Source organism: Podarcis filfolensis, assembly GCF_964270895.1.
Source record: "Podarcis filfolensis genome assembly, chromosome: 14".
Taxonomy (NCBI): domain Eukaryota; kingdom Metazoa; phylum Chordata; class Lepidosauria; order Squamata; family Lacertidae; genus Podarcis; species Podarcis filfolensis.
The window spans coordinates 32,660,874-32,688,730 of record NC_139616.1 but is presented as its reverse complement, the minus strand read 5'-3'; the positions used below and the strand labels follow the sequence as shown (position 1 = coordinate 32,688,730).

At 41.7% G+C, this 27,857-nt stretch overlaps 1 protein-coding gene across 31 annotated transcripts in view; it reads left to right on the top strand.

Annotated features, from left to right (window-relative positions):
• RBFOX1 (RNA binding fox-1 homolog 1) overlaps window positions 1-27,857 on the top strand; it is a 1,446,067-nt gene that overhangs the window by 646,586 nt on the left and 771,624 nt on the right. For 2 of the 31 annotated variants that reach the window (XM_083585182.1, XM_083585196.1), the window contains exon 1: window positions 22,984-23,445. The exons of 21 other annotated variants lie outside the window; for them this stretch is intronic. In XM_083585182.1, coding sequence (XP_083441308.1) covers window positions 23,435-23,445 — 11 coding nt within the window. In that variant the 5' untranslated portion in view covers window positions 22,984-23,434. Of the gene's footprint in view, window positions 1-22,982; window positions 23,446-23,584; window positions 23,604-23,682; window positions 23,890-27,857 lie in introns of those variants that run through there. 8 more of the 31 variants (XM_083585197.1, XM_083585192.1, XM_083585190.1 and 5 more) reach the window with 6 other exon arrangements.

Sequence of the window (27,857 nt, the reverse complement as noted above, 5' to 3'; positions counted from 1 at the left end):
CTGTGCTCCTCAGGTGCAGGAGCTTGGAAGCTTTAACTTCTGATTTCATTTTGCTGTTTTGCGTCTGGAATGTCCCAGGTTCAATCCCCAACATTTCCAGATAGGTCTGGGAAGGACTCAAGAAATTCACTGCCACTCACTGCAGACAATACTGAGCTATATGGACCAATGTATTGTCACAAGGTGTGGGTGGAGGTAGGCTGTATGCCTTAGATCCTTCTAATTCCAGGATCTAAGGTGCTAAAATCTAAGCAAGGATTCAAATTCTTAATTTAGCCATACAAGTTTATTGGTAATGGCCCTCTAAGAACAAACCATTAAGGCAACAAAGGAAGTGGCTCTGTGACAGACATAAAATGGGTGGAGAGGGCCCTCCCTTAGCTTGCTGGTAGTTAGAAAGACAAAGGTCATAGTTGAGAGTTTTATGTGTGAGAGAGGTAGAAGCTGGAAGCTGGCAGGCTGGGCAGCTGAGAAGTAGAGTTATGCCTGAATCCAAGGCTGTGACTATGGAAGAAGCAAGAACCTCTTGGGGTGTTCATGCTGCTGACCCCTCCATTGTAGGCTCAAGTTGTATATATGTGTAAATAAGCTGTAGTTCATAAAGACACCACAGTCTATCCACTGTACCTCATTCTGAAGAAAACATGAACCCTGGGTCAGTGCCTAAAACCTCTGGAATATCGCTCCACTCAGAGATTAATGTGGCATCAAACAGTATAAAGATAGCTCAGTATAAGGCAGCACCTTGTGTTCCTATTTGGGAAGATCCATAGCTTAATGGTAGAGCACCTGATTTGCATGCAGAACGTCCCAGATTTGACCCCCAGCATCTCTGTGCAGAGTTGGAAGGGACCCTGATCTAGTCAGCCTTCTGACCAGCTGTAAGGGAAGCCCCACATGGAACACGTTGCAATAGTCTGAACATGAAGTTACCAGAACATGAGTCACAGTGCCTGAGCTATCATTGCCTGGAAAAGGTGCAGCTGGCACTCTTGGCCAGGAAGCAAAGAACAATTTAAAGGGTAGCTAGAGATGCCACCTACCCACTGACCACATGGACCACTTCGAAACGCCATCTCCAACTCCTCGAAAGATTCCATCAACGGTGTCTCCGAAAAATTTTACACATCACTTGGGAAGACAGGCGAACTAATATCAGTGTACTGGAAGAAGCAAAGATCACCAGTGTTGAAGCAATGATTCTTCAACATCAACTTCGTTGGACTGGTCATGTTGTGCAGATGCCTGCTGATCGTCTTCCAAAGCAACTACTCTATTCCGAACTTAAAAATGAAAAGTGTAATGCTGGTGGTCAACAAAAGAGGTTTAAAGACTGTCTCAAGGAAAATCTAACAAAAATGTAGTATACAGTAAACACAGACAACTGGGAAACACTGGCCTGCGAGCACTCCAGTTGGAGAACAGCCTTAACCAAAGGTGTCATGGGCTTTGAAGACACTTGAACTCAGGATGCAAGGGAGAAACGTGCTAAGAGGAAGGCACGCTTGGCAAATCCACACCGTGATCAACTCCCGCCCGGAAACCAATGTCCCCACTGTGGAAGGACGCGTGGATCCAGAACTGGCCTCCACAGTCACTTACGAACTCATTGTTAAAACTGTGTTTATGGAAGACAATCTTACTCAGCTACGGGTGATTGCCAAAGAAGAGCCAGGCAAGCCCACCACAACTCATTAGCACATGAAGGGGCCCACCAGAGGATACCTGGGTGAGATGGCCCTAGTTAGATGAGCACAATTTTCTCTCCCACGATCAAAACACACACTTCTGACATTTAAACAGACTTTTTCACAAAAAAAGCTAAAGGCATTGAGAAATCACACGTTCAAAAGGACATCCCCTCCCTTACTCCCCTCCTTTAACTTCTGAGCTAATAAACCAGTCCCCTCCTCCCTCAGGCCATGTTAAAAAGGTCACTCACAAAGTGATTATTTTTAATTTACATAAAGAGTGTACATGAAAGAGAGGAGCAGTATGCTTTTTCTTCCTCTTTTTCTAGAACACTGAGTGAGCACTTATTTAAATTGTTTTTAATGTCCCTTTCTTTTGAGGTTTCCCACCCTCTCTTACAACCTTACATATTTAATTCTGAGCAAATTTTTAAAATGTATTGTTCGTTCAGCTTAAGTGGCTGAAACCTTGAATCTGGCTTCTCTACTCTTGTCCTCTTATCACATTTTGCACCGAGTTTCTTCTTTGTGTTTTCAGTGTGTGTTTGTGTGAGTGTGTGTTTCCTGTGTATGTGCAGAGAAGAAGGAACTTGCTAACCTTGATAACGTCCCTTCTCTTGAGTGGCTGCATGTGGGCAGCTAATGGGGCTGAACTGACTGTTGGCTAAGCACTTCAGCCTCCAGCTGTGATAACTGCAGTTGTTGCCCTGACATCCTGACTTCAGCTCTAGATCATTGTTTTGGCTTCTCTGTTAACTTAATAATTGAGATTTGTGGCTTCATGAAGATGATGGGATGGCCTGGGGATAGCCGTGTTGCTATAGATTAGCTGGGCTGATAATTGCAGTTTACAGAATTCAATAATGCTTAAAAGTCAGTTTTGAAAAATGTGGAGGGAGGGAGAGGTCCGGAAGAATATGTGTATTATAATAGACATTCCCAATGTTCTCTGTCCTTGGCACACTCTTCAGAAGTCTCAAGTTTGTTAAAGGAAGCCCAGTCGGCGGTCTCCTTACTGAGCAAGGTTCATGTACAGGGCCCCCGTGGAAGAAGACTTCCTGTGTTGTACGCCTGCAGCTTTTCAATAGCTCTCCCTCTGAGTTCTGCAATTGCCCCTACACTGTGTTCATTCTAATGCCAGGCAAAGACTTGCACCTCTTTGCCCAGGCCTTTGGGGAAGAGGGAAGTGCATGGTGATTTATTTATTTATTTTGCTTTTTTCTGCCTGTGTTATCTATGAAGTATTGTTTTTTTATTTATTTATTAAATGTGGTTTTGAAGTTTATTATATGCCTCCCTGGGACCCTTGAATAATAGGTGGACTACAAATATATTAAATACCAAAATAAATAAATAAATAAGAGTCAGGATTTGACAATTGCAATAGGAGATGGGCGCTAGGTTGGCAACATTCAGGTGCGATGAGGCTGCATGTGTTGCTTCCGTTCTCAATCATTCTCATTGTGTTCTGTGGGACAAAGTGAACCTGAAGGACTATGCTTTCAGATTTTCCTTGGAGGCCTCTTCTAGGTTTAAATTCAGTTCTCAATATTTCCACATTGTGTGTGGTGTGTGTGTGTTTAAAGCCCTCAAGAAAATTTATCACCATTGGAGTGCAAATTAATTCTAATACACACATTTAGTAATTTAGATTGATTACCCACCCTTCACCTAAAGGCCCCAGGGCAGGCTACAGCAATACAAGATGCAGTATAATGCATCTTTTTATGTTATGCTTATTAATATTCCTATTCTTATGCACACTTTATCCTAGTAGATGCATTTTTGTACATATTACTTGGTGAGACGGCTGCACTGCAAAATTCAGAGAAGCATGAATTTTGAAGGGTGGTATATTTCAGTTTGTGTATTATTTTGGAAAGTGCAAATTAGTTATGTTCACCTTTAAATGCAAACCATTCCTAGTTACAAGTCCCACTTGTATTTTTTTTAAAGAAAAGATTGAGACCCTTCTTGCACATTTCTGGAAGTTTGCATCGAGGATTTGTGAGGAGAAGGTAATGACCAAGTAAATTATATTATATATTAAGTTCCCTCTGCAACTTTCAAGCATTAACTTGCACTTGAGAAACAAAAGAGACAATCTCAATCTTCCAAAAGCAATTCATTTGAATTCTCCCACCCCACCCAGTATTGCTATGTTTACAGCTGACGTAAGCAATTTTAAAAAGTAAGCGGGGGGAGGATATCATTATGTTAAGAGTTTGTTCTTTCACTCAACATTCAAGGGGGATTGTTTAACTTGGTAAATCATAGCTCTTGGGATCCGCAGTCCACTGTTTTGGAGGGAGAGTCATTTTCCATCCTATTGATAGCACACTGATTTGCTTTATTGGGTTTGACAAGCAAAGCTGTCTTTGCTCTACATGGTCTCTGGGCCAGGCTGGAGTCAGGAAAATTGAGTAAAAAGGCATAAAACAGTTTACCTGTCAACTCGGGACTCATTTTACTCAAGACATTAGGCTTGCCTGGAGGTCTGATCTGTTGCTGACCTTTAATAAATAGCAAGACAATAAACACAACCAAAGTTTCACCGGGAGAGGGAGAGAAGGAGAAGGAGAAACCTTCTTCAGGCGGAGGGCTGTATTTTCTTCTGGGCAACCTCATGAGGGCCACGGTGCCAGTAGTGGAGGCAAAAGTGGGTGGCAGAATTAATGCAGATATCACTACCAGGAGTTTACCAAGTGGGGCAGAGTTGCTGTGCTAGCATTCCGGCATATAGGCTACTGTAGCTTACTGCAAGTGAGAGGTGCAAGTTGGTCGGGAGGTTGGCGTGGTGCAGACACACTAGTGTGATCAACAGACTGGTTCTGCTATTGCATTTGCATGGCACCAACCTCCCATCACCTTCCACTCTCCCTTCCAGTAAGCAACAGCCACCCACTTGCCAGGAAGCTGGTGTTAGCTGCTCTCCCCTACTCTGTGAGCTGCTTGTGTCCACATACTCTGGTTTCTCTTCAGATCGTATTGATGCTTGTGTCCACCACCTCACATTATTTCTCCTGAGAGAGAAGGGCATTGAATCCCTAAGTAACATCAACAAACTTTCTTTCTGATACCCAAACTGCAACACATTTTCATTCTTTCCCTCCCCACCTTTCTCTCCCTCCCCCCCCCCCATATGCATGCCGCCTTGCTTAGGTGTCTCACCTTTAATAGAGGCCTCTTGAAGGAGAGACTCAGTCACCTTTTGGAAAATAGTCGCAAAAGGATGACAAGATTTCCCCTCCCCCTCTCTGGTGTATACACCAATGTGTAAATGTGGCTTGAAACACGTATGTGTGTGTGTGTGACCTTACTGCATTTTAATAAAACAATGTGAACATATCCTTAATGTGTATCCTTTTATAGCCAGAGAGGGTTTCCTTGCTCAAGTTAGAACAAACAAACCATCAGCACCTGTGAAGTGAAAGCTATTATTTCCCCAGCAGGAATGCAATTCCCATTGCACCCCCTACAAACTGAAGTCCTTCCCTAAAGCCCTTACAGGTGAATGCATCAAAGCGCTAATGGGCGGTGAGTAGGAACTTGGATCTCCAACCAAAGAAAATCCTTTGCTTTCCAAAGATGATTTTAACCTCCAAGCCCAAATGTAACAGAGCCATATTACACACACATTCCACCCCCACACGAAATGGATTATTCAGATTAGAGAAGTAGGACTACATTTTGGCTAAGATTTATTTATTTAGTAATTTCTATCCCACCGTGAAAGCCCCCAAACAGCTCACAAGAGAGAGAGAGAAAAAAACCCTTATGCATGATACATTGAATTTTTGACTATAAAATGCAAACAATAACCAGGAGCTAAAAGCTGCTGCAGTATTAAAACAATGTACAGTACAAATAGCAGCATGGGGAGACTCCATGTGTTTAAAATAACATTTTGTTAAACTCAGAGTGTATGCAGGTATTCTTTTTAATGTATGTGAATTGATTGATGTTTAATTCATTGTTAAATAAGCAAAGAAGTGCTTTTTTAAAAACAACCTGAGCATTTCTTTCAACACCAAAGTTCTCATCATAGGAATGGGGAGGGCTACATGCACACCCATTTTCTAACACATGATCATGCATACATCTTTAGCAGTTCTTTGCAACTCCTGACAGGAAACCATTTTTTTTAAAAGTAACGTGGAACATTTTGTTTGTTTGTTTTTAATGTAGATTAACTTATAGCAATGATAAAATGTTCTTTTTAAATGATGGGGCACAAGCCTGTCCACTTGAATAGGACATCATTAGGAAAGGGATTGAAAATAAAAACTGTTGATTTCATGCATACATACCAGAAAATGAAGACTTTCATCCTTCTGCCTTCTTCTGCTGCTTCAAGAGTTTAATATTTCTATTATGTTAATGTTATCTCTTATGTTAATCACTGAAAGCAATACACGGTTTAGTGATTCACTGCATCCATCCAGGAACTAAAACAGGCTTGTCTGGGGAGTTATTTAATGTTTTTTTTAAAAAATAAAAAATAAAAAAAAATTAAAAATGTGCTATTAAGCACTGGGAACTTTATGGCAAATTTAAAAGCTTGCAATTGTATTAGAAGAAAAGAAACAAAGAGGCAAGACATGAAGTATAGTAAACTAGGGCCACTTTATTAATTGCAGCTTACTTAAGAACAATAAGGGATGCGGGTGGCGCTGTGGGTTAAACCACAGAGCCTAGGACTTGCCGATCAGAAGGTTGGCGGTTCGAATCCCCGCGACGGGGTGAGCTCCTGTTGCTCAGTCCCTGCTCCTGCCAACCTAGCAGTTCGAAAGCACGTCAAAGTGCAAGTAGATAAATAGGTACCACTCTGGCGGGAAGGTAAACGGCGTTTCTGTGTGCTGCTCTGGTTCTCCAGAAGCGGCTTAGTCATGCTGGCCACATGACCTGGAAGCTGCACGCCGGCTCCCTCGGCCATAAATCGAGATGAGTGCCGCAACCCCAGAGTCGGTCACGACTGGACCTAATGGTCAGGGGTCCCTTTACCTTTACCTTACTTAAGAACAATAGAACTTAAGAACTTCTAACTTTAAAAGCTGCATAAAGGGAATGAGACCATGTGTCCTTCCGATACTCTATCAGACCCCTAAGCCTGTTGTGACTGGGCAAGTCTATCAGCAGGGAGTCAAACGGGTCTTAATCCCAACTCCTTCCCCCTGCCACCCCCTCAAAGCCCCATAATTAGAAGTGGGTGGCACAGGTTACGGTGAAACGTTATCCATAGTTATCATGAGGTTGCAAAGCCCAGTGTGCAAGTCTCTGGAATCACTACTCACCTGAAAATTGACTCAGGGTACTTACCATTTTGTGTCCTTCTCTTCTATTCCCCACCCCACCTGCGAATTTTGAGAGAATTCAACCGCTATGTGCATATTATCCTGGGCCCCCAGAGCTGCAGGCAGATGGGGCTTCAGAGGTGGCCCCATCTCACCCTACAGCCCAGCGAACAGGTCCTGGGACCAACCCATCACTGTGAAAGGTGCTTAAAGTGTGTCACCTGGCTGAAAACATAACTGTTTCCCCTTCCCACACCCAACTGCAAAATAGGCTCTGAAGTGGATCAACCCTCATACTATGCACAAACCGCACATTCTGCTGCAGTGCATCACTTGGAGGGGTCCCCCCACCTCCACCTCTGGCTAATATCCCCCCCCCCCCAGCTAGTCCAAAGAGGGCCAGGGCTTATCAAGAAACTACAGGATAGATAAGGATTGTGGCGAACGTCATGTGCACCCAAATAAAACACCAGCAGTAGGAGAGCCCTGGAGCCAGAATAAACAGTAATGTGAACACATCCTAGAATGCAACATTACAAACTAGTAAAAAGCTGGTTTATCCCATGTATTCAATGAATTCATGAGTGTGTAGGTCCTTGTTACAAGTTAAAAGAAGATTGCCTGTGATTTGATGCTTTTGTTAGTCTTCCATTGACTCCTATTACTGTCCTCTGAAAAAGAGAGCCTATGAAAGCTTATGGTGCAATATATTTGTTGGTCTTTAAGGTGCTACAAAACTCTTCATTGTTGCAATAGCCTGCCCCTCTTTTCCCCTCTGGAATTCATTTCAGGGAGGCTTGCAAAGGAGAATTTCTGCATGGATTTGTGCTTTGGTGCTATGGTTGTAAGCAGAATGCATTTGGAAATGTCATCATGCTCTCTGGTGGATAATTTAGTAATAAATATCTGAGATATCGGTCAATACAACCCGGTTTTATACTGAAATATACTCAGAGTCGCAAAGTGATTTCATGCTCTTTATTCAGCTCATAGTGGTGAGGAGGAATGAATGAATGTCCCCTCAAAGTATCTGCTTTATATACATTATTTACACAATGGGCTGCACATGATTGGCTAATTCCGGAATTCTACTGTAAGCCAATCAGGTTGTGGATTCACTTTTATCTGGAGCATGATTGGGTGGTTCCTGCCAACCAATCATACTGCTGCATTGTTCTAGGACCAATCAGACTGCTGCCTTTTGGATCCTATTGTTCTAGGACCAATCAGACTGCTGCAGTTTGGATCCTATTCAACTCAGTACATAACATATACCCTGTTTTTTAACGTAATTGAGTGCTGCAAAGTTGGAAGAAGTTGTAGGCCAGCAAAAGTGTTTATCGATTGGAGAGCTGGACTTCCCCCACCCCCTTTTCTTTCTCTGTACAACACTGAAAGAATGTATAAAGCTGCACATTACTAGAATTTGATCACTTAGCCTTTGTACTTGCAAGCTGTTGTATGTGGGTGGAAAAAAAAAACCCCTGGGGTGTCATATTGTGCAGATTTCTGCTGGGGGTCAGAGAAGGCCATTGTTCATCTTTATACTACATACGGAAAGGTGCAGCAATGGATTTCAGTGGGATTACTCTTGCACGGAGTAGCTTGAGGATTGGAATCTCTTTATGTATCTGAAGATTGATCCACATATTTCTATTTCTCTCTCTCAAAAAAATGCACCTTTTAAAAACTATATCGGAGAACTAGCTGACCACAAAATCAATTTGGTCTGCCCTTCATATACTCCAGATGTAATGAACACCCTTACCACTTGGACTTTACAGGTGCTGTGTTCCTTTGTCAATGATGTCAGCAGGAAGTCACTTATTAATATATGGTCAAAGCAGGATAACAACAACATTATTACAATTTGTTAATTCCAATATTGATGCTTGGGAAGCAAGATCTGTCTACCCAAAGCAATACAAAGCTTTTGTATTATTTTACCACTTTGTTCCTTGCTACCCTGTGTTCCTTTGGGAGGAAGGGCAGGGCAGAAATTGAATGAAACCTTATATTTTCAGTCTTTCAATGGTTGGCTACACCTGGGGCCCATTATGTTATCCCTTGTATCAAGGGTGACTCCCCACCCCCCAGCCAGAAAACCAGAAAAGGACCTTCAAACATTTTTCTGGCCCTCCCAAGACCCCACTCACAACAGGGAGTTGGGAGACGGACATTAGCCCTCTCCTCAGCTGATCTGCATGGTTAATTGAGGAGGACTTTGAGTGGGTGGGTGCTGGGTGGGGAGAGTATACCTACTACTGGCATGTCTTGTCCTCCCCTAGACTTGGATCTACTGGTAGAGATATCTAGGTGAATTGCAGTGGAGCAACAATGATTTATGACTCCGAATGGTTGAAAGGAATGCTTGCAATGGTTAGTATGGATTTTTGTATGGAAAGGGCCATGGGCTCAGATAAGTTATTATGTGTTTTTTTTTTATTTTTAAGTTCCATTTACACAAGTGGGCAACATAAGACAGTCGTACCTCGGAAGTCGAATGGAATCCATTCCAGAAGTCTGTTTGACTTCCAAAACGTCCGAAACCAAGGCGCAGCTTCCGATTGGCTGCATGAAGCTCCTGCAGCCAATCAGAACCCACAGAACCCATGTCGGACATTCGGGTTCCAAAGAGAGTTAGCAAACTGGAACACTCATTTTCGGGTTTGTGGCGTTCAGGAGCCAAAACGTTCGACTCGCAAGGTGTTCGACTTCCGAGGTACGCCTGTAATACTTTTATAAATAAATGCACCCTTAGCCAACCTAGTTTTCTAAAGCCTCTCAACCTCACCATCCAGAGGTGACTCTTGGGTCCCATCAGCATTTAAAGCACTCTCATAGCACTTTAATAACCAAGGCTTCCCCCAAGGAATCCTGGGAACCAGAGCTATTTTTCTAGAAAAAGAGGGGCCATAACTCACCATGAACAAACATCTCCCTCATTCTCTTGGAATGGCAATGGTGGCCACCTGAGAGATGCTGGAACTCAGTTCTGGCAAGTTCTGGCTGGAAAAAAAGAGCCTTGCTGGGAATCATAGTTTGTTATGGGTCCTGGGAATTGTAGCTCTGTGAGTGGTAAACTAAGGGCTAAGTTAATCTGTTTCAGTTTCTGGGAATTTTTTTTAGTGGAAAACCCTTTAAAAACTGCCCAGAAATACATTCTTTAAAAAATAAGAAAGGGCTGGGGGGTTTTAGGGTTGTGGACTGCCATGCTTTTCCCCCAACCATTTTATTTTTCCTATTTAAAACCTCTAAAATAAGATGTCCAACCCCCACAACCTCAGCAGCCAGCATGTATGGCTCCTTGCTGCTGCATGCTGTGATTGCACGTTTTGTTGACATCCCATTTCTCTTGGGTGGGAATTGTACAGGAAGAAAGAAAAGCGAAACATGGCTGCACACACCAGGGAGCCAGCATTCCTTTGCAACTTCCTTCATTTGTTACCGAGGGCTGGCATGCTTCTGTGGGCACTCAAACAAGCTCCAATAAATCCTACCAACATTTTAGGTACAGCTTCTTCTCTCTGGTTCTGTGAATTACCCAGCATTTATATACTCTTTTCCTCCTGCCACCACCCAGATTTTGTTTTGGTTTATGACTTTTTGTCCAAAGCGAGTCCTTTAACCTTGATAGCCCAAATTGCCAGACCTCAAACCACACCCCTACCATTCCAAGCTTCTTTATTAGCTTGGAGCTCAGATTCTGCTGTGCCCAGCTTTAAGTGTTACCCTGCTCACTGTGCCGTATCTCTTTGATATTGTGCTCCTGAAAGGGGATAAATAAGAATCCTTTTAAATTCACAATAGAAATTTCTTTATTGAACGGGCACTCCACTGTTCCTGTTGCCTTGGGATAGCCTGCTATGAAGCAGGATATCAGATGCTGTACAGGTGCATATGAATGAAATATTTATATTACTAAGCATGCTTCTGAAGTAGTTCGCTCTGTGGCCATGCCAGGCTCCCACAAATTCCCCTCTGTTTCTGAACAGGCTGCTCTGTTCACATGGGCACCATAAATAACCATGATTATCCAGACAATCTCCACCTACTATATATTTTAGAAGGTGGTTAGTTCACTATGCATTTGAACACGTCTTAAGACACCGCAACCATATTTTGCACAGTGGTTTCTGACATCTAGGAGCATGGCTGGAGGGTGTCTGAGTTTTTATTTAATATTTGGTTTAATAAAGTAATGTTTATCCTTATTGCTGAAAAATTAACACATAAATTAAGGGTATCTTGGAGTGCAGCTAAACTTATGGATTTTGCCTCCATTTGAGGACATTTGTTTTTCATATGACAAGTCAATCACAGTAATGGCAAGTCCTGATGAAATATGGCTTTATTTGGTATTCATAACACTTGTTTTGTAGACTCTCTGTATCAGGTTGGTTTTTGTCGAAACATCTAATTTACTGTGTAATCTCTTGAGAATGTGCTTTAATTTATGTAGTAATGAATGGCTATGAACCCAGTTTTTTGTTTTGTATAGTTTTCTCTCTTTTTGTTATTTTATTATATATTTCTTACTGAACTGTTATTTTAGTAATAATAATAATAATAATAATAATAATAATAATAAGGTTTTTAATTTTAAAAGGATTAAGGAGCAGGTTTTTGTCCATGTTTAAACACAATTGGACAACCTTTTGAACCAAGATGGTGGACCAAACCATTCAAAACTGCACAGATCTTAACCACTCATTTCAAAATTGCACTAATTTCTTTCATTTCTTAGGACTGATAAGAGCGGGCAAGGTAGTCTCCTATTTAGGGCAGTTCCACCCCAGTCAACCCTCTTGTTTACCTTTGCAGCACCCACCTTCACTTCCCCCAAAATTATGGGCTTCACCTGATCACCCTTTGTGGGCTGAGTAAGAATTTGGAGGGAGTCCTTATTGTCTCTTGGGATTCCCTGCTTTCTCCTGCTTCATACTGTAGAGAATCTTTTACTTTATTTTATTTGGTTGATTGGCATTCAGTTTGGGCAGGTAAGGAAAGGTCAGGTCTGAAGTTAAAAATCTCTTTTAAAACCATCAAAGTTGATGGCCATCACTTCCTCCTGTGGAAGTGAATTCCACAGTTTAACTCTCCACTGCATGGAAAAATACTTTATTTTGGCTGTCCTGAATTGTCCATCATCATTAAACATCATTGGATGCCCATGAGTTCTAGCATTCTCAGAGTTCAATAACTCTGGTTCAATAACACATTCCAGCTGGACAAAAGCACTCAAAGACACTGCAGAGCAGGGTCAGTAAGGGTCAATGCCTGGTGAGAGTCGTCCTAAGGGCCAGATGGAGAAGGTTAGGGGCACCTATTTGTAATGGACCTGCAGTCCCCCATCCCTGGGGTGGGCCGGTTCATGTGGGAATGTTGAGGGAAGGGGCAACATGTGTTTCCCTACCAGTGCTTTTTTTCTGGAGGTACTCAAGGGTAGTCAGTACTGGCACCTTTTTTCTAGAAGAAGAGCACTAGAGAAAAATATGGCTATGGTTGCAATAACTTCATGGTGAGTACTGGCACCTTTTTTTCTAGAAGAAAAGCACTGGTCCCTATGCATCCCATACATACAGCCCCATTTGTTAAGTCTGTAGCAACCCGAGGTGAGTCAGGAACTGGGAACCAGGGGCTATGAGACAAGCTAGTGGTCAGAACCAAAGACCGAGGCAAAACCAAGCTAAAGGTAAAGGGTAAAGGGACCCCTGACCATTAGGTCCAGTCGTGGCCAACTCTGGGGTTGCAGTGCTCATCCCGCTTTATTGGCCGAGGGAGCTGGTGTACAGCTTCTGGGTCATGTGGCCAGCATGACTAAGCTGCTTCTGGTGAACCAGAGCAGCGCACGGAAACACCCTTTACCTTCCCGCAGGAGCGGTACCTATTTATCTACTTGCACTTTGAAGTGCTTTCGAACTGCTAGGTTGGCAGAAGCTGGGACCGAGCAACGGGAGCTCACCCCATTGTGAGGATTCGAACGACCGACCTTCTGATCGGCAAGTCCTAGGCTCTGTGGTTTAACCCACAGCGCCACCCGCGTCCCTAAAACCAAGCTAGGACAAACTAAAAGGCAAAATCAAAGAATGAAAAATACAGGAACAAGTCAGGAAAAAATGTGTTGCTCAATTACCCCTCTGTTTCACTAGTATTACAAGTATACATATGCTGATAGGTAATGCATGGCTGCATTTTTTAAAAAAATTCCTTGACCTGTCCTCTTTAATCTGTAGTAAGTCTTACCCGACATAATTGCTTTGACTACACAATAACAAACCTTTCACATTTCCTAAACAATGAACAATCTTTGCTCGTGATTTACAGCAGAAATATTGAGTGCAGGGAACATTGCTATCTAGATAGTTAAATGAAACTTCAGTGTCAACAATTTATAGCACTAAACCTACTGTGCTCATCTTCTAATTTATCTGCCTTATTATTGACCCAGGCCTGATTCGTGTATTAGATGCGGAGATTCACCTTATTGCATACTTCTGAAGCCAGCAAATATTAACTAAAGTAACAACAACAACAAAAAGAATTGGCTCTTTGCCATGGAAAAATATATAAACATTGAAAGCATTAATCTGATAACATTTGTAGAACTGCAACCCAGCACAGAACTGTTAACCAGTTTATCTGTATTTGATTCATAATGCTAGGTGATCCAACACATGTGAAAACATATTCGTTTAAAACAGCGGATTAGATTCTGGGGGCTATTTGAACACCATAACAAACCATGTCATTCTGTTAAGTGTGTTATCTTCAAGCCTTCCTAATTTCCTTATGTCCTCCTTAGTTTCCTATTTCACTGCAAAATATGGTTTGGCTTTAGAACCAAACTGAGTAAACTGGGGGATATTTAATGCTTGCAGAGTAGAATTGAAAACCACAGCCAGAATGTGTTTCTAGTTCTTGATTATTATTATTTTTAACTAACTGTAGTTTCCCCCATTCTGATTTAATTTCAAACTATGGATTTGTCATGAAATGAGAAGTCAGGGAGGGTATCAGAACATGCAAGGAAAGGAGGGATTGTGAGAGCTTGGGTGTTGTTAGTGTACTACTGCTAAACCATGGATGGGCATTACAATTAAACAAAAATTGACTTGTAAATCTTTATCTCACATTTGTCATAAACCCACTACATGGCCTGTGTAAAACCATTATTGCTCAACTGCAGCCTTCTCTCTGCAAAGTGGGGATAATAACAATACTTGGCTGGCCTCGCAGTGGTGTTGTAAGGATAAGAATTCAAAGTTTGCTGGCCTCTCCTAATTTCCCCATTGCTACATCATGCCCTGAGGAAAGATAGGTATGCCCAGCAAAGGAAAACAATACTGTAATATGTAACTTGTTTCTAAGATTGGCCTCCATACATGAAGACTGGAGGTGGCCAATGTAATACCAAAAAGAGGGGTCCAGGAGTGCAGGAATTTACAAGCCAGTAAGCTTAACATGTATTTCCGGGGTGGGGGGGAATGGCATAAATATTTCTTAAATATAAAACATCATTCTAAAGCATATATGCTGAAGGCACATTGAAGAAAAAGACTTGTGGAAGAAGAATTGGTATAGCTTCTCCAGTAGTAAGCTTTTTCTTGTGAAGCCTCTGAAGTTCTGTGAGAGTAGCAATGAGCTTCTGGAGAGGGACAATTAAGTGAACAATGCCTGGTTGCTAAATTTCAGAAATAATCCTCTTTTCCAGAGAGGTGGAAAAGGTGAAAAAAAGTGAACTCCCTATAAGAAAACTGAGGCCTTTGGAGTGAGAAAAACAACAACAATGAGTAATGGGGCAGGGACATGACAAGAAATGTATAAAATTAAGCATGGTGTGTAGAAAGTTTTTAGGGAGAAGAAACTTCTCCCTCATAATTCTAAAACCAGGGGTCACCTAGAAAAGGTCAGTGTTGAGAGATCTGGGACTGGCAAAAGGAAGTACAGTGGTACCTCAGGTTACAGACGCTTCAGGTTACAGACTCCGCTAACCCAGAAATAGTACCTCGGGTTAAGAACTTTGCTTCAGGATGGGAAAAGAAATCGTGCAGCAGTGGCGTAGTGGCAGCGGGAGGCCCCATTAGCTAAAGTGGTGCTTCAGGTTAAGAACAGTTTCAGGTTAAGAACGGACCTCCAGAATGAATTAAGTTCTTAACCCAAGGTACCACTGTACTTCTTCACATGGTGCATAGTTAAACTATGAAATTAGCTTCCACAAGATTTGTTGACGGCCACCAACTTGACAGCTTTAAAACAGGATTTAACAAATTAATGGAGGATAAGGCTATCCATGGCTGCTAGTCATAATGGATTATCCTGTTCCTTGCACAAAGGATAGTGACCAAAACACTAGATCTAGAACAAACTCAAAGCCTTGAGAGCATGGTCTCCAAGCCTTTGTGTAAAACCTGAACTGGGACTCCTCCAGACCCAGATGAAATAGAACACACATAAAACGTGGATTCCCTGACATTACAGATGTGCTGTAATGATCCATTGAGAATCAGAAGTGCTGGTACTCTGCAAACTAGTTGCTGGGAATCAAAACCAGGAGAGGGCTATTGCACTTATTTCTTGTTGATCGCTGAACCAATAGGCCTTTTATTTGATCCAGCAGGGCTCTCATTCTTAAAACCTTGAAGCATGCAGAGGGGGTATGTAGGCAACTTGTTAGTTTCACAGAAGACATATGAGGTCAAAAGAACCCAGGTGTGCCTTGTGTTTAGCTGCTTATTTGTATTTTAAAATTGCTTCAGTACTGTTTCCGTGAGCTGCTATAACTCTATGTTTCATTGCAACTGACATGAAAGCAGTCTAAACATTCAACATTGATTAGCATCTTAATTAGGTTTTGGTACTTTGCTTGTTTGTTTGTTGTAAGCAGCAATAAGTCACTAGCTACAATGCAGATGTGAAGACTTCTGATCAGCTGACAGTAATTGCATTTACAGATGCTGTATGAGCTGACTGTGAATGTATTGTTAAAGAATATTGCTCTTAAATACTACACAGGTTATATTTTATTATATTTGCCACATCCATTTTCAAGGGGGGGAGAGGGAACTTGGCTGCACAATTGTTAAGAATCTGTTTATCTATTTTTGCACAAAAGTACAATTAAGATGATAAGGGCTGCTCCCTACACATTTGGGCAAACTGAACTCAAAACAACATAGTTTTGAACACCACCCCAATCTCTGAGCACTGAGAGATTCCAGGAGTTCCAGGCAGTTACATAGGGTTCAGTTTCCTTGGAATGAGGGCAGCAGATATATGCCTTATTTAAACATATACACAATCCGAGCCTAAGATGGAAAGGCTTTCAGCATTAGCACACCAAAAGGTTTTGCTTCTCCCATAGTCACAGGCTCGGAATCAAAAATAAAGCAAGCATGGCTCTGACTCCCAACCTCTGCTTTCAGCCTCTCACATGGTCTGGTGGTCCATAGATGGCAACTATGGCCATTCTTTCGCAAAGGAACTTGCCTGATTAGTTCAACAATGGAATCTGCAATTAGATTTTAACCCTTGCTAGGTCCAGGACCCCATGAATCAAGAGGCTACCTCCCCTCCGCAAGAAAATCATAACACGACACTGCTCTGAAACTATTGCCTATACTTGCTTATTTTACTTCTGAGTGTAAAAAAATAAAATAAAAATCAGATCTGGCTGTAAAATTGTAAAGGAACATGTGTTCAGAAGTGGCAATGAGGAAATGGATAAATGTTTATAATACTTTGGGCTAAAATCCTGCCCACAGTTAATAGTTCTGTGGAAATCAAATATCTTGCTGAATGCAGTCTAACCAGCATTATGGGATGCTTCCTTCATGCGCTGCTCAAGAAATTCTGCTCAACTTATCGCAACTCATTTATCTTCCCCCCTTGAAATTCCTGAGATCCTCTCACCAATAGCAACCTCCAAATTCCCCTTGAAATGTTCAAGCAGAAAAAGCAAGGGACTCCCATGAGGCATATTATCAGTTCTGTTGAAACTCTTACATTCCCCTTGAAATCCCTGTGATGTTGTACCCAAAGCAGGAACCACCAAATAGGCCTTGAGTTTTTGTGCAGTGTGTTTTTGGGTGGGGGACTGCATGTTTCAATGCTTTTACTTCAGAGTCCTTGAAATGATAAAATATCACCCTGGCTTACTTGGAAGAAGCTCAGGATACAAATGTATAATCAGGAAACTTAAGTCTGAGCCTGAAATATAAAGGTGAGCTAAATTCTCTCTATCCTTTCCACCAATGGAAACAGATCTTCTATGGGGCTCTTACATAGGGATGTTATGGGATCTTCCGAGAAATAGGAAACTAGAAAACTACAGTATTTCAGAGAAGGCTCTATAGTCCCAGGAGTCTTTGGTTCCACCTGCAAAAATTATTGCAATGGTAGTTTACTCTACAATTCCTGGCACCCTTAATAAACTACAGTTTCTAGGAATCTTGTTGCAGAAAACCATGTATGGTGTGGATGTGACCAGAAAGGATTGTCATTCTTGACAATCTGCATAAATCTGGACAGCATGATCATGAGCTATTTTATGACACTGTGTTTATTTTACTTACCGTACTTTTCCGTGTATAAGACGAGCTTTTTAAATTTAAAAATCATGTGAAACAATTGGGGCCATCTTATACACGGATATTGCAGAGGTGGACTGGCGATTGGCTCCTGCTGTGAGCAGGCGATTTTCAGCGGCAAGCGGGCCAATGATTGGTGGCTTCGGCGGCACTTGCTATTGTCAGCATTGTTCAGATGGGTGAGTGATTTTAGGCAACCCCTCAAAAAAGCTGCAAAACTGATGGCAATCCCCTCCAAAAAAAAGCTCAACAACTCTGGGCAATCCTCCCCATTTTCTTAATTAGGAGTCCCCCAAAATAGGGAGTGTCTTATACATGGGGCGTGTTATAGACTGAAAAATATGGTAATTAATTTTTAACTGTTACGGTATATGCCACCTTATAATAATGATTTCAAGGTGCTTTGCAAAACAACAGAAACACACACACACACACAAAACACACACAAAAACATCAGTAAAATGACAGACGCACACAAAAGTACCACTTTAAAATATTGCATTCCCAAAACACAGATCTGCCTCAGTTCATAAGTGCCATTCTACAAAACGATGCATGATTGAATTGCTCTGTCATAAGTCAATCATCTCCCCCAGACCCACACACGCCAACTGTAATCTGCTTCAGAATAAGCCAGAGTATGTTTCCCATAAATCACGATAACGTTTGCAACAGAATCTACTTTAATAGGCTTGCCTCCTATCATATTGTTGGATCATTAGACGGAGTGTAGACCGGAATCATTCAGTCCTAATCCTCCAGGCATAGAGGGCCCCCATGTGTTTGTTCTGTAAATGCATTGCTAATTGATGCTCCTATTTCCTTTTCTCAAAGGGAAGCTGTTTTCTGTTTAGGCAGCCATTTAATGCATGGAATGCACAGGTCACTCTGTGCATTCTGATACTGCACATGAGTCCAAACAATCTGCAGATGTGTAAGATTCCTAAACAACTCAAAGCATCACAGCGGCAGTCAGCCAATCAACTCAAATCATTACAACTCAAATTATTAAAATTTTTACTTAGCTGGTTTTATCTGCCCCTATCAAAATGATTTTATTTATTTATATGTATTGCATTTATATCCCACCTTTTTCTCCAAGGAGCTCAAGGCAATGCACATTGCCTCCCAATTCCCAACATCTCATTTAATCCCTTTAATATCTGAAGCGCACAGTTGTTGGGCAGGGGCATAGTGGGTAAGGCAGTCCCTTAGATATTCTGGTTGCTGTGTTGTTTTAAAATGGAAGTATCATTTCAGTGCTCCTTCCTTAGTGTGGTGGAACAGATTCCTAGCTCAGTTGAGCCTAAGGCAGACAAAAGGAAGCCTAACACCAACTAGCTATTTCCCCACCACTACCTTTTCCCGCTGAGTCTTCAAGAAGCTCAGAAGAACCACTCCCTGACTTATCCTTGACCCTTCAGTGCTGTCTCCAAACTGAAGTACCAGTGCCTTACTTGCTATCTAGCTTCATCATCAATGCCATCTGCTGTGAAAAAGGATACACACACACACACGACTCTTCACCTGGCAACAAGGCTAGGATTAAGAACAGAAGAACGTAACAGCTAAGGAGCCCATCTAGTTCAGCATCCTTTTCTCACATTGGCCAGCCAGATACCCCAACAGGAAACAAGTAAGCAGGACCAGAGTGCAGCTGCAGTGAACTTCCCAGCTGTGATTCCCAGCAGCTAGTAATTCAGAGGAATGCTGCTGTACATAGTGTAGATAGAATATAGGCATTGAGGATACTGATAGCCTTACTCTCCATGAATTTATCCAACCTTCTTTTTGAAGCCATCTACGCTGGTGGCCATTATTACATCTTGTGGTATTAAATTTCATACTTCAGTATGAACTTTTGCCTGTCCTGAATCTTCCAACATTCAAGTTCATTGAATGGATTCAAGTTCTGTTATTAAGAGAGAGGGGTAGGGGAATGCAGTGGTACCTCTGGTTACAGACGCTTCAGGTTACAGACTCCACCAACCCAGAAATAGTATCTCAGGTTAAGAACTTTGCTTCAGGATGAGAACAGAAATCATGCTCCGGCGGCACGGCAGCAGCGGGAGGCCCCATTAGCTAAAGTGGTACCTCAGGTTAAGAACAGCTTCAGGTTAAGAACGGACCTCCAGGACAAATTAAGTTCTTAACCTGAGGTACCACTGTATCTCCTCTATCCACTTTCTCCACACCCCGCAGAGTTGCATACACTTCTATCGTGTCTCCCTGCATCATTCCCGCCGCCACCCCCCTGCCAAACAAAATTACAAAGTTGTAAACTTTTCTCTTCCACTCTTGGTTATGGAAACACCTCCACATGTTTAGGCCTTATGCTTATATTTGTGGGGTTTTTTAAACAAAACAAAAAAAAAACATTGCTTCTGTATAATATTATATCCTCTTCGGACACAACTCTGTTTCCCCTAATCATGTTATTAGTCTTATTACCTGATAAGCACCAACATGGTTAACTAGGGTTAATTCCACGATATTTCTCATTACCGTGCCACAAAACGGGCTGCTGCTGCATCCTAATGATTCTTTGGAATGTTTAAAGCTTTGGGACTTATTTCATCTTTGAATAAGCCCTGCTAACATCCAGTATCTTGAGGAAGGAAGTCTTAGGCCTGGCCAATCTGTGCATTTGCTGTAGTAAATCCCCCAGTGCATGAGAACCATAGAATCATAGATTTGGAAGGGACACCAAGAGTCATCTAGTCCAACCCCCTGCAATGCAGGAATCTTATCTATACCATCCATGACAGATGGGCATCAAACCCCTGCTTAAAAACCTCCAGTGAAGGAGGCTGCCATCTCATATCCACACAAAAACATAATATTGTTACACACTACCCCAATCTCTGAGCAGTGAAAGATTCCAGGGGTTATGAACACTTACCCAGGGTTCAGTTTCCTTGAATGAGGGACAGTGGAGACTGTGGTATCTTTAGGATATATGGTTTATTTACACATATATGCACCCTGAGCCTAAGATGGAGGAGCTCACAGCAGTAACACCCCGAAAGATCTTGCTTCTTCCATCTTCAAAGCTTTGCATCCAGCCTAATCAAGCTGATTCTCAGCCTGCAGCCTGTTTTCAGCTCAGCTCTCACACAACTCAGTGCATGGAAAGCAGATGTTCTGCCACTGAGCTATGGCATTTCTCACTGAAATTGTGTACCTCAGATTTCTAGTCTGTGAGTCAACAAGGAAGCCACCCAGCTGGTAAATGAGTGGAGAAGACAATTGTACTCCAACAACATCTGGAGGCTATAGATGACAATTCCTAATTCTACATAACACATGCAACTAGGTTCGCAGAAGCAACCTGTTCCATCATTGGAGTGTCCTATGCGCTGGTCTCCTGGAACTCCCCCCTCCCAGCCACTGTATGTTGATTCTTCCTAACTTCAGTGTGTAATGCTGCCTTCTCAGAAGTCCTTTTTTGCACCTCAGACTCTAAGGTCCCCCTTAGTTTTGAGGGTCCTGGTGACAGTCTTATTCCCTGAGGATGTTTTATCCAATTTGAAGAGTTGGCTGGCCTTTACACTTAGAGCTTTCCCCAACATCTCACTAGAATTTGAACACCCACTGTATCCATCAATCAGTGCCTCTCAATACAGCCAACAGTGGTTTACAACAAACTGAGAGCAATAGTAAAACAACAATATATGGCAAGTATAACATTACGATATAATGAAAGGTGATTAATTGAACTAAACTTAAACTGATTTATGGTTTACACTGTTTATCTGACAACCATATTTGTAGCTTCTTTACCTCATACATACATACATACATACATACATACATACAAGAAATAAAGAAATAAAAGTCAGTCCCATGTTGCAGTGGAGAATTAAAGATGAACCATGAGTCTTAAAATGCTGCAGTAGTCTTTAGACATCTAATTGTTTTATGGGGAACTGGTATCCCACAAACCAAACTGATTGTGCTGGTGTGCTCCGTATGCTTCACATTCAATATAAATGGTCATTTAAATAATGAGATTGTTTGTGATAGGGATGACTTTACAATCTGAAAATATCACTCCATACATATTCCATCAAAGCTTTAGTTTCCCATTCTTCTGTGTAAGTGTGAAGTCCTTCCTTCTCTTGATTTTCCTAATTGATAGGTACAAATGCTAAGTGTGTGTGTGTGTCTGCTTCATCAATATAAATGATTATTACATTATGAAAATTGTTAAGGCTACCAACTGCACTAATAAGGTGATCAGAGCTACACGCTTCGTCTTGAGAACACTTGCTGAAACTCCACCAAACTTGTGTTGTTACTGGCATGTTATGCACTGAGCTATAAATGTCATAGTGAGAGCTGTTTTGTAGCAATTAAAATTAGGTTTTGCAATTTATTGTGTCTGTTTAGCTCTGCCTGAGATAGGTTTGGGGGAAGAGCCCTATTAAGAAGCATCCACCTAAACTAGAAACCTTGCTTTCGCATATTCAAGCAGGATAATAAGTGGATAATTGTTTATAATGCCTGCCTAAGATGCCCTGATCTGTTTGTCAGTTTGCAATAGAGCTGTTTCGTCCTCTCCTCTGCTTTGTCTTTAAACTGCCTTGTGTTTCTCACCCCACACCTTTTGGGGAGGAAACACACCAACATACTTTTACAATGAAGTGATGGTGTGCATGTGTGTTTGCATGTGAAAACCTGAAATCCTGTAGACACTTAACTGGGAATATAAGCCACGCTATCCTCAATGGGACTTACTTCTCTCTCTGTGTGTGCCCGTGTGCACGCACGCAAATACTCTGAATCAATTTTGAAGCCATTTATTGTATTCCTACACACAAAACTTATAATGCAATTTAAGTAGTTTCTTGGATTAAACCCGTTTTAACTTTCTGCCTGCCTGCCTGCCTGCCTGCCTACTGTTCAGTTAGTATTGCTCTTAGTCTTAGCTAAAAAATCAGACATGAACAAGCACTTTGGATTCTTCATGTTGTACTGCAAAGTAAATAAATAATGCCACATGGGCTTTGCATGGACACCTACACTCACACAGAGGAGGAGTCATGCAGAATGTAGGTGTGTTTTTCTCCCCTCCTTTTTTCCTTCTTTTTACTGTACCTCAGTAATGGGGGGATATTGCTTCAATACAGATACATCTCTGCATAAAGAATATAATGTATGATACAGGTTAGTGTAACAGGAGCTACTCAGGCTGTCCCATAAATGCTATGTGAGTAATGCAGACATGGCATAAATAATTGGGAGTGCTTACATCCTGCCTCCAGATATTTCACTGCTCCTGAGTTAGAATTGGTTGTCAAGTGCAAGGCAGGGAAGACTGTGCAAGGTGCCCTATTCTGTCATGTGGTAGGTATTTAATGCTTGGAAGAACAAGGAAGTGACACGTGCAGAGGGAGGCACACACACACACAGAGCTGAAGGGGGGGACAATCTGATGATGGGATGCACAATTCTAGCAAACATTTAAAACATGGTGAAGGGGGCATAGGAGAGAAGATTAGCCAGAGCAACCTCGCTCTGGTGACCCTTTCATTTCTCTGTGTGCATTCCCCCCCTATCCCCCCCTTTGTTTTTCCTTGTTGTTTGGAGTCTTTCCTGGAGCCGCAGAGGTACATCTTAGAAACACCTGATGCGAACATTGCGAAGGCAAACGGGAGGGAGGGAGAGGCGAGAGCAAGAAGGCAGGCAGGCAGCAAGCGTGCAGTGAGCCCGACAGATGTCTGTATTCATTGATATTGCTGGCACGTGGGGGCCGTTTGCTGGTTCCCCTTACTTCTCTGGTGCTCTCCCGGCGAGGAAAGAAGAGGCGCTTTGCAGCCGACGATGAGATCTTGGCAGTTAATTGCAGTCGTGGGAGATGCCCTTCAGGTAAGGGAGGGAAGGAGGATTTCTCAAACAATTTGAAGAGGGGAAGCAGGAGACCTCCGGGGTGGTGGGGGGGTCGCGCACAGACCATAAAGGCATCCCTAGCAAACGTTGGAAAGTGTAGGCATGGAACACGCTGGCGGAGGTGGCTTGGTGTGGAGGTGTGTGCGTCTTTGGAGATGGGGACGTGGGGGGGGGGGAGATGCACACATGGGCATGTTAGGCTGCTGTTGTTCTGTAGCTGCCTTACAGTGGCGTGCCAAACATTAATGCAGAGGATGTTTTGTGTGTCTGCGTTTGGCTTCTTAGCTATGTGATTAGACTAGAGAGGGATTCTGTGTGTGAGAGGGAAGGCTTTTCTCTTTTTTTAGAACATCTCGGGGAATAAAGGAACACGGAAGCAATATCGGCAAGCGTACCGATGGGCTTCTTCACATTAGGAAAAAGGTATTGAGAATGTGCATGTGCTCTAAGCTTTCCAAAACGCGTGTGCTTCTGTTTAGCTGAGCAGGTGTTTTGCAGATTTTCAGTTGCTGAAGAAGGGACGGTTTTCAGTTCATGCACTCAGGTGATGGAGAAAGTAATGAGAAGAGGGTGGGTGGGTAAAGCGTCCTTTCCTGGTTCTGACTGAAGTTTGCCTGAACTTTATCCTTAGAGAAGATGCTTGGCTTCTGTTTCCACTGGACTATGTGTGGAAACTAACAGTTATTCATAGGACACAGTACTTCTTTCGCTTTATACGTCGCTCCTTCTGCTTTGAATGCAAACAACTTCATATTATTATTTTTTTAATTATATGGTTGGATCATTGGGTTCTTAGATCTACATTTTGAAAAGTTTAAAGTGCTGGGCTTTAAAGTGATAGGCTTAGGCATGTCAGCACAAGGACACTTGTCGCCAATAACATTTGTTACTTTAAATGGGTGGGGGAGAAAATCATTTTCATAGTTCGGCCAACTGGATGATTTGTTGTTATTTTGGTGGTCTAAATGCTTATGTTTGATATGCAGCAGAAATCAATTGCAGCTGTACTCTGATTCAAAATAATTAAACTGAACTATTTATACCTTATAGAGATGATGTACCATTGCCTGTATGCTACTTGATGCAATAATACGGTGTTGACTGCATGCTATTTGATGCTATTTTGTTTGATAGAATGTATGTGTGTGAATATATAATATTTTCCGAAACACACACACACTCAGTAGTGACCAATACAGTATGTGCTGTGTATATATTTTTTGCGCTTCGGAAAGAATGAGAATCATGACATTTTCAATGCCTGCAGTAATTTGATATTACGTAAATTGTCTAAACTATGTTTCAAATCCTCCCCCCAATGCCATGTATTAAATGATTCTTGCTCTGTGAAGTGGACCATCTTTCTTTTAAAATTACCATTCAAAGCATTGTGAAAGATAATGGTGTGTTATCAAAAGAGGTTTGTTGTAGTTGTTGTTGTTTTAAAAAACTCCATGCAAAAAAGAATACAGTATATGCGTTTTATAAGCTTTGAATTAGCTGTGGTAGTGCAGCCATTTCCCACAGAGTGAGGAAAACCCTCCCATTATTAAAATGAATTGCTGAGAAGTATGAAGTACTTTGAGCTGGGTTGGCATGCAGGACGCCTTTCTGTTCATTTTAGCACTGTTTGTTACTGCAAAAAAAAAAAAATGTGTTCTTTGACAGCCACACTTTTTTTCCTGTTTAAGCATTGTTTTGTTTGTTTTCCAAAAAGTGACATATTCTTCTGAGGATGAGCAACTGGATCTTTATTTCCTAAATGTCAGCCCAGGGAGTTATTACCTGCTATGCTGGCTTTTGTACTGAAATGAAACCTGTAAAGAGTTCCATGTTTATCCAAACACATTATTCAGCTATTGAGTCATTGATACCTCTATCAATAAGAATTATGCTAGTGAACTATTTGCTGATCAGAATCTTAAAGGTTGGTCATGGCCTCCCCTTGCATACTTATTTTGGCAAATAAGACCATCAGTAATCGTGTTGATCCCCACTACCATTATGCAGTATCAAAGCCAAGGTGAAATTTGATAGGCATAAAATTGTATCATAGACAGCCATGGTAAGCAATAATAGTAAACCAGTATTGTAATTGTCTTCTGTTTTGGTTTAATTCATGGATATAGGGTATCCTAGCCAGACTGAGGCATGCAGTGTACCACTATTAAATGTCTCTCATCATGGACTGCCACTTCCCCAGAAGTTTATTTCAGGAAAAGTGAGGTACAGCACAATCCTATGAATGTCTGCTCTGAAATAAGTCCCATTCCACTCAATGGGATTGACTCCTTGTTAAGTGTGTATAGGGTTGAAGCAGTATTCTGATAATGAAGGCTAAGTAGTTAAAGCTGAGATGGGGTGGCAAGGCTAGGGGAAGAGATGTGGGTTCAGTTTACTGTTGGCCCAAACGCTTCAGCTTTGTGCCTATTCACTGTATTTTGGCCTAGCTTACCCAATGGGCTAACTGTGAGGATAAGATGGAACGACTTACTTATGGGAAAGGTGAGAACATTTATAAAGTTCTCCTCAGTGAGTCAAAGTGTCTTCATAATAATAAACTTGTAATGCTCGCTAACAACCTCATTTTATACTACCCTGTGTTGTCATCCTAAAACCTTACATTGATTACATCACAGAAGCAAATATTTTGTATGTGCAAAATAAAGTAAGAATAACTTTGCACTTTCTGATTTGGACTACTGGTACCAAAAGGTTTGGAGGGTTGTTTTATTTTAAAAGCTCACCTAAGGTCAAAGAAAGAAAGATCCATTTGTGGGGATGTGGTACTCCTTTACTGAAGACGTGAATACGCAAGGTGGTAATAGACCTGTTCTAAACAACCCAATACAAATCTGCTTTGCTCTTTTAGGCCTGTTAGGTGTATGCATTGAATTCCTTTACTTCAATCTGTCTGTTCCTGCTGTAAGCAAGTCCTATGAATATACTTTGGTTCAGGGAAGGTCAGTGGATGCTGGGTGGGAAAGTGACAGATGTTCTGAATACAATAATGGCTTTATTCTGTATATTTTTTGTTTGTTCTGAAACTCAATAAAAATTATAATTAAAACAATAAAATAAAGCTAAAAGCTATAGTAATTCCTGGTTTCGATTTTGGCTGTTTGTAGCATGACAAAATAAATGCAGACTAACAGTATTTTGGTGCTTTTACAATGGTGGTAAAATGATAAGCTACACTAGTTGTGGACTCCTGGGTTCTATTAACTTTTGAGAAGAATGTCCCTGATGTTTGCCATTCTTGCCTTGGTGGACCAGATATGTTGTCTGACCAATATAACAGAAGGTGGGAAATGATACTGCTCCCCACGAGCTCTTCTTACCCACAAGGTTGCAATGAATTATAGTCACTGACCTTGCACTGAATGAATTGTGCTTATGGGAGGTGCTAATTCATTTAATCTGAATGACCTTCAAAAATCACACCTCTTATTTTGTCCTCCCTCCTTACACACACACACACACACACACACACACACACACACACACTGTAAGGGGGCAGTTTCCGTTTTTGAAGCTTTTTTTTCATTTTAGCATTTCCTTGAAATTTACAGTTTATCTTATCTGAAGACAATGTTCTTCATAATTAAATGAATGAATTAAAGGGTATCTGCTTGAGGAAATGTCTAGTTCAACTCAGTGGGGGTCTACTCCCACATAAAAGTCTTCTGTGGAGCAGTGTTATTGTCGTTAATATTCTGAAACTGTGTCCATTAAACATGTATCTCCTGCAGCAGAAAATGTAGCACTGGAAAGCTGGGCAGCAGAGAGATGGTCTAGTCTTTTGAGGGAATGGTGGATCAGAATTATTTCTCTAAAGCCTGGGTATGTGTGGTATCGCTGCATTAAGACCAATGCTTGGTCAAACATGTTGGAGATAAGTCCACATAATGAGGCAGGTTTTAGGTACTTGAGGATTTGTTTTGAACTCTGTGGGACAACCAGGGCTTTTTTATGTGTGCAAAGGGAATGAAAGAGGTGCAGGTGTAGCCAAGGAGCTCTACACCAAATCTGGTTAGCTGCCTTTTCCTCTTGCTTTATTTTGCAGGGGCTTCTGGGAGTCTGGTGCCAAAGAAAGAAAGGGACATTCAGGTCAAGCTCTAGTCTTGATGTTCTCCTAGTTCCTCTTGGTGTGGATTATCATGTTCTCATTTATATGTGTTGGTTGAAGATTTATCTTAAAAATGATCAGCTGGTTAGAATAAAATAAAGGACAACTTACAGTATTTATAATAAGGACCCTTCCCCCCCCCTGCCCCGGCACCGGCAATAGTGACACAAAGGACCTCACAGTTTAAAAATACTGTGCTATTGTTTCCATTATTCTTATGCCCTAAATTATGCTTGTGAAAGCCATTGATGAATACATCAAA